The following is an 8,056-nucleotide window of genomic DNA, read 5'->3' on the forward strand; positions in this document are numbered from 1 at the left end:
AAACAAAAAATACAAAATAAAAAGAGTAGTGCTACAATTACAAACTATTTTATAGTATTTTTACAAACCGTTAATGTGACCAACTTTTTATTAGTTTTCATTTAAGCCTACAATTAATGTTAGTTTTTTATTTACCAATAACTACTTACTATATCATCTATTTGTAAATTTTGTTGTAAAAAAAGTTTGTATCTCCAGCATTACTCAAATAAAATAAAAGTAGTTTTTTTTTTTTTTTTTTATGAAACCAAATAAAAAAAGTAGTTAAATCTGGCCTAATTTTATAAAATAAAATTCTGGCCTAAATTTTTTTTGGTGATAGAATCTGGCCTAATTCTTGATAGCACAGTACAGAAAACTAAACCAATTTTCAATATTTTCTGTTTGGCCAGACTGACAGCTATAATATTAAAAAAATAAAACAAATTAATAAATTAAAAAGACAGAATAAACAAAACCAAAGCAAAAACAGGTAAAAAGTGAAACAGAAAAAACGAAAACAGCGAGCAATAAAGAAGAAAGAGCAAAAAAAAAAAAAAAAAAAGGTAGAGACAAACAAAGAGACACGACCTCGTCGTCATCCTCATCATCATCATCATCATCGATCACCGATCACCATCACAAATCGATCTCTCTCTCTCTCTCACATCTTCTTCTTCCTTCACAAGGTCAGCTCTCAGATCCCATTTCTTCTCTCTGCTTAGATCTTTTCCTTTTTTTTTTTGACAACAATGAGTGTGATTATCATTTTTTTCGATTTGATTTGTGTTTTTTTGATTTGGATATTTGGGTATTTCTTAAAGGGTGTTTTTTGTTTTTGTTGATCTTTGATTTTTTTTAATAAAAAAGAAGAATTTTTGAAGATCTTTAGGTTCTGGGTTTTCATTTTCATTTCACTGTCTATCTGGGTTTTGGATTTTTTATAATGGGTTTTTGCTTGTTATATGATTTATTTGTTTGTTATGTGGGTTTGTGAAGTTGATTTATATGTTGTTTGGAATGTGGGTGTGTTCTGAATTGGTTGTATTTTCCATTTTCATTTTCTGGGATTTGTTTCAATTCATTTCCTGGGATTCAGTTATGATTTCTAGGAATTGGGGTCATATGTTTTTGTTTGTTGTGTTGGTTTTCTTGTCTTGTGATTTGTTGGTGTTGCATGTGTGTATCTATTCGGAATTGGTGAGTGGAATTGTGGGCTTGTGGTTTTTGGGACAATTATAAGTGTGGCATTTCATTTTAAAGATTTAGATTTTAATTTTAAAGAAAGCCATTTTATTGGGTTCATCTTGGTGATGTTTGGCAGTTTGGTGGACTAACTATTCTTGCACATTGTTTATCGATTATTATTTTGATAATTGTGATGAACTCTTTTGGGGTTTGTGTGGATGATATATACATAATAGTAAGGGGCTAACTTTCGATGCGTGAAAATATGATATTAATGTTTATACCAATGGAATTGGACCAAATGAATAATTTGTCCCCATCAGTAAGGGATTGAAAATTAGGGCTTGGGTTTAATCTTGTATGTGTGCCTAAGTTGTGAATTTGACACTATAAGAAGTTACTTTTGGGGTTTGTGTAGATGATATATACATAATAGTAAGGGGCTAACTTTCGTTGTGGGAAAATATGATATTAATGTTTATACCAATGGAATTGGACCAAATGACTAATTTTTCCCCATCAGTAAGGGATTGAAAATTAGGGCTTGGGTTTAATCTTGTATGTGTGCCTAAGTTGTGTATTTGACATTAGGGCTCGGGTTTAATCTCCTAATTCAATTTGAATGAATTGGGGAATTCTAGCTGAAATTTTCATTATAAGAATTAAGAAGTTTGGAGATAATTCTTCTATTCGAAAATTGATGTTTTAAAATTGGTTGGTTTGTGGGATGATACCTCCTGTTCCTCTTTCAACTCTATATATTTTGTAAAGATAAGAGGGAAAAAAAAAAGAGTGGAATGTTGAATATTTTCCCTGATATTACTTTTTCCTGCATGTTGGTTCATATGGATTAGCTGGATTAGCTGCATATATTTTGTTTTCTAATGCTAAAAAATTAATTTTTCTTATAAATTGTTGCAGTAACATTTTTGGCTCGTTTGAACCAGAAAGATGTCTCCAGCGTCAAAATCCAAGTCTAAATCCAAGAGTAAGCCCTCTGCAGGGGCAACCAAGGAACAACAGAAGACTTCTTCTAAGCCTTCTGGATCTAGCAACTCTGGGGGTGGTAATCCAGCAAGTGCTTACAATCCAGTCTCTGGAACATTCCATTCCATTGAAACATCATCTGCTGCCACTTCGCCACCTTTTCATGACAATGGTCGTTATTGTAATATAGATGATACAGATGAACATTCTAGTAGCCCTCATGGAACGGTATCGGAGTATGACTCAATTTCCAACAATGGCAGCTGCTCTGGTGAGTCTGAAGACCCAAAAGATAAAATAGCTCATTCTACTCCAAGGCAAGAGGCAGTTCCTGGTTCTGACAATGACAGACGAGAGAAGATCCGTCTGAAAAATGAGAGGAAGCACCAGCGGCAGAGAGAAAGGCGGGCACAAGAGTTGCACGACCGTTGCAATGGCTATCTCATGTCAAGAAAGCTGGAAGCACTATCTCAGCAGCTTGTGGCAATGGGGTTCCCTTCTGAACGGGCAACGTTGGCTCTGATGTTGAATGAGGGCAAGGTAGAGGAATCAGTCACCTGGCTTTTTGAGAGAAATGAAGAAGAAAATCACCAAAATGATAATACGAACCTTGGAAGTCAGGCCAATTTGAAGATTGATATTAGTGAAGAGCTTGCTCGGATTTCAGCATTAGAGGTGAGATACAAATGCTCAAAGCAAGAGGTTGAAAGAGCTGTTGTTACTTTTGAAGGTGATCTTGATAAGGCAGAAGATACATTGAGAACACAGAAGCAGGAAGAGCATGCTACTATGTCAAAGCCAGAGGAAACGGCTGGAACAAGGAACCTGATAAGACCACAAGAAATGCCTGTAGCTTCAGTTACAATACAGCAAAGAAGAATTGAAAGGGATTATAACTACCCCCAGACAGCTATGGCAGTGCCAGCATTTTCAGATCCTGGGAATAGGAACCTACAGATTTTAAAGGCAAATCATCTGAAGGCACTGGCAGAGAAGAGGTGGCTTGCTATGGGAGCAAGCCATTCTGCTCCATTGAATTTGGCACCACCTATGCAAGTAGCACCTCCTTCAGCAAAAGTGGAGTCACGACTTAGTGTTGTTGGAAATGATGGAAGAATAATGCAGCAAGGAGCAGTGAGGGAGCCAGTGGTTGTGATGCAGCGCCCCCAGTCCATAAATGCAAAGCAAAACCCTGTTTCTAGCATTAGTGTGTCAGCATCAGGAGCAGTTCCATGGTATGCAAGCAGTGTTCCAGGTGTTGACAACATAAGGTCAAATGGGAAATTCATGCAAAATCAGAGTGCAGGGATCTTTGGTCCGGAAAATCAGCGATCAGAGCAATTCTACCATCAAGCTCCTTATAAAGAATATCCACTCATGTTTGGGCCGGTGGATTCCACATCAGCTGGCCTGGGGGGCTCATGGAGCACAATGGGTGCGTCTTCACCTTCACACTCAGTTCCTTCTGAGCCTCGAGGTTCATGGAACACAATGGGTGCATCTTCACATTCACTTACAGTTCCATCCTCCCTCGGGCTGTTTTCTGGTCAGGGTTCAGCAGGAACATTTGGCTCACCTGCACATGTGGATTGGAATACGGGGGGGTTGATGCCTGAATTGGACTATACCAGTATAGATTGGACTTTGGATTACCCATCATCTGCCAAATCAAATGGACTATGGCTGGGGCTTTCTTCATTTTTGAGGAATAGTTCAGGCATGAGACTGGGCAGTACAAATGGCAAATTCATATCGGATGGTGGAGTGGCTACAGAAACATCATCTTCTGCTGGTTTGAATGAGTGGACATCTCCCTTTGCAGGCAAGGACATCTTCAGTGCACCCAGGCAGTTTGTTTCTTCTCCATCTCCTTAGGACTAGGAATATGACTTTGGAGCAAAAGGAGAAAATGTAAACAGATGTGGTTGGTTTGGGATGGCTGTGTTGATGGTTGTTTCTGGTTTACTAATGAAAATGCATCTGCTAGTTTCTGGCTTATTGTTTGGTTTCTCACTTCTTTCTTTTTTCACCTTTTCAATTCATTTAGATACCTTTGCATTACTTTCATATATGCGCAACACTTGACTTCAACCCAGGTAACACGTGAGAGGTGACTATTACATAGTTTCGTCTGCCAAACAAGGTCATCCATGGTTCTCCTACTTTGGTTTCTGTCACATGCCCGCCTAAGCTCCCCACCCCGCGGCGCGAAAATGCAGTGGTAAATGTTGTGTGTGTGTGTTTAATCCTTTGCTAAAATCTTCTGATGATTGAAGGTTACAATCCTGCTTTTGAATTGTGAGAATTGCTTTGAATTGAAGTATATTTGAACTAAAAGACCAAAGTTGATCTCAGAATTTAAAACATAATTGCATTTAAATAAAAGTTTCATAGAAATAGAATCTCCCCCTTCCTCTCCCGACATTTAATCTTCCCCAGGTTGTAGCTTATGCAAGGATCTGTGAGTACCATGATAGTATCCATCACGCTAATATACCTGTTTCCTCTTGTATAACTATTAACTAGTAGCCTGTGCACTCTTCCATCGATTTTCAGTATAAGCTTCAATTAGTGCAAAACAAATTACTAGTGCTTCATATTTTTTTGGAAGTGCATTTATATTGATGTATACCCGCATAAATTAAGCGTTGAACACACAAGATTACCAATCAATATCAATCACTATAATGTAAACTAAATTGTAGTATTACAACTTAAGGGCCACATGAAAAGATGTTTAAGTATGCTATTGGTTGTTTTCTCTTAAATTACTCCATTGACAAATACTTCTTATTGATTAGTGCCTACTTTTAAAACGATGCTGGCGTAGTGGCAGCAAGCCAGCAATTTTAGTCGAGAAGGCATGAGGCATGGATACCATCATACCAGTCTATAATATATATATATATATATATATATATATATATAGTCATCAATTTCAGCATGGTGACAATGTTTGACATAGCCTACAAATTAGATATGATTTTTTTTGTGGTTAGTATTTAGTATAAACAATTCACAAACCCACGCAATGCGTGAGAATATAAATATTATGTAATGAGGTGTAATATATAAAAAGTAACAATTACTTCAAGTATTGTCTATTTAAAAAAAAAAAAAAAATTCTACAAGTATTTTTTTATCTTTTTATCTCTACAAAATATACCATTTTATTATTATTATTTTTTATGTTTGATTAATATTTTTTTAAGGTAAATCATATTCTTCTAACTTCTATTGTAGTGTATTATATTTGCTTAATATACAACTAAATTTTATAAGTTTCAAATTTATTAATCAAATTTCTCATCTCTTAAGGAATAATGAAATTATCATAATAACAAAACTCATTACAAAATTATAATGTTATCTTAACCAAAATTAAAATGAAACAAAGGAACAAATAATAGGTTTTAATAATTTATTACTCAAACAATTGGTAGGCATATTCAAATTCATGTTTCCAAAAAAATTAAGCATTAACCCAAACTAAAATTCAACCAAAGTTATAAAAGGAAAAGAGAAGACTTTTTTATGGAATATTAAAAAAAAAAAAAACCATTAACCTTAATTAGAGTTATAGGATAGAATAAAAATTCACTGAGAGAGAGAGTACTCACAGTTTTGTGTGGAGAAAATATGAATTGAATGGGAAAATGATATCAAATTTATTCAAAATAAAATGGGTAGAAGAAGAGTCAAAATATAAAAAAGAGGAAGAAAGTATAACGATAAAATAGTGGGGAGATAAAAATGTAAAAAAGGAAAATAAAAGGTTGGAAGAAGTGTAATAGTAGGTGTGTGAACTAATAGGGAGAATAAGAGTTTTTTTTTTTTTTTTTTTTTTTTGAAAATAGGGGGAAGAAAAGTTTAAATAGTAAAAAGAAAATATAAAAAATAAATGAATGACGTAGCTGTTAATGTGGCTCAATAGGAGCATAGCAACAATAAATGCTAGCTTCTTTTAGTAATATATAGATATAGATTGGTTTCTGTCAAAGTGGATAGACATGCTTTAACATGATTTTAAATTGATCGATTTTGTGTTGTAATCACCCAAAATAACCTAATTCATATAAATAAATTTTTTATTTAATATAAATTTGAATTCTAAGTATAATTGAAAAATGAAAGAATTTCAATGATTATATTGATAACTTTTGTATTGAGAGTTTGAAACTCTAAATTCCTAAACTTTTTTACTCAAAACAAAGAAAAACAAACTCTATTTTCATCTTATTTTCTAAGGCCATGTACTAAATGAGTTGAAATAGGTTTTGTTGTGTCAACCAGCTTCATAAATAAGTTGTATTGAGATGTTGACACAATTATTAAAATGATCATGTTAGGATTAAGACATGTTTTTGAACACATAAACACGACCTCCCAACTGAATTGTCACCCTTTTTTAACTGAAATTTTTACTCTTGCCTTTGTTGGGCTCAAAAACTAGACTATCTCGCACCAGATTCAATAGTTGAATTAGCTAGCTTTTATATGTTCTTATCTAAACTGATCACCAAAATTACTTCTTTTTATTTTTATTTTTTTTATCTCATTTTATTTTTTATATTTTTGTTTTCTATATAGACTTTCTCACCAATTCATAAACTAGAAAAGAAAGTCCACTACGGTACCACCACACACACATACATAGATCTCAAAACTTCTTTAGGAAGCAAAAAAATTCTCATCTCTATTTTTAATGGTCTGAAAATCCTCACAAAACCCAAACAACAAAATGGAGACCCAATGGCAGGGTAACAATGTTTGACATGACTCACAAATAGGATATCCTTTTTTCTTAGGATTAGTATTTATTATAAATTGGTTCATGTCAAAGTGGATGGACATGCTTTAACACCATTTTAAATGGACCAATTCTATATTGCAATCAACTCGAAAATGACCATATTTATATATATAAAAAATGTCACTTTTATCTAATAGAAATATGAATTCTAAAATATAATTGAAGAATTAAAGAATTTCAATGATTGTACCCATGACTTTTGCATTGAAACTCAAGTCCCTAATCCTTTAACTCAAAAAAATAAGGGAAAAATCAGTCATATTAGGGTTGACCTATGTATTTTCAATTAATTAACAACACATGTCAACATAAATTGCCACCTTTTTGCGGCCTAATTTTTATTCTTGCCTTTGTCAGACTCAAAACTAGCTTGAATGCATGAGCAATGTTACATAAAAAAAAAAATAATAATAACAATATTTTTTATTACAGTTGAGTTGACAAGTTTTTATTAGTTAATGAAATATTTTGTATTATCTCTTCTCTATATATTAAGAGGATTCAGAAAGTTAGTTATGATTTAAAAAAATGTCAAAAATACCCCTAATGTAATTAGATAATATTTTTTCCTAAAAATTAGCACATTCTCTATTTAAGAGAGATGCTACATCCACAACATTTTTACAATATTTTCACAAAAAATCATAGGTGGTTAGTTATTATTAGTTCAAATTTGAACGTAACATTAAGATTACTTTTTTGTCCCAACAATAACAATTAGTAACAATTTACTACTTAGGATTTGTTATAAAAACATTGTGGACATATCATTTCTCTTTAAGTATATCTTATGCACGTTTAATACATTTTTTTCTAAAAATTAGTACACACTAAACCAGCAGTTTACTCTATTTCAAATACTAATGGGTTGTTTGATACATATGTTTAAACACATATTTTCAGTTTTTAAACAACATTACGCATTTTTACAAACTTTTTTATCCACATATATTTCCAAAAAATACAAACAACATTCTTAAAATTCCCTTGTGTTAGAGCACCCACAGTAGATGTGGCAAATGTGCCAAATGCCAAATATTTGGCACATTTGCCACACCAAACACAAAAAACACCTCCCATCAGATGTTG

At 33.2% G+C, this 8,056-nt stretch overlaps 1 protein-coding gene across 1 annotated transcript; it reads left to right on the forward strand.

The window, feature by feature from the left end:
* Nucleotides 1-448: 448 nt before the first annotated feature.
* LOC115986864 lies at nt 449-4,162 on the forward strand. Its single transcript, XM_031110222.1, has 2 exons — nt 449-668; nt 2,089-4,162. The coding sequence occupies exon 2, from the start codon at nt 2,119-2,121 to the stop codon at nt 4,027-4,029; it is 1,911 nt and encodes a 636-aa protein (XP_030966082.1). The 5' UTR covers nt 449-668; nt 2,089-2,118; the 3' UTR covers nt 4,030-4,162.
* Nucleotides 4,163-8,056: the final 3,894 nt, after the last annotated feature.

Source organism: Quercus lobata, chromosome 4 (assembly GCF_001633185.2).
Source record: "Quercus lobata isolate SW786 chromosome 4, ValleyOak3.0 Primary Assembly, whole genome shotgun sequence".
Taxonomy (NCBI): Eukaryota; Viridiplantae; Streptophyta; class Magnoliopsida; order Fagales; family Fagaceae; genus Quercus; species Quercus lobata.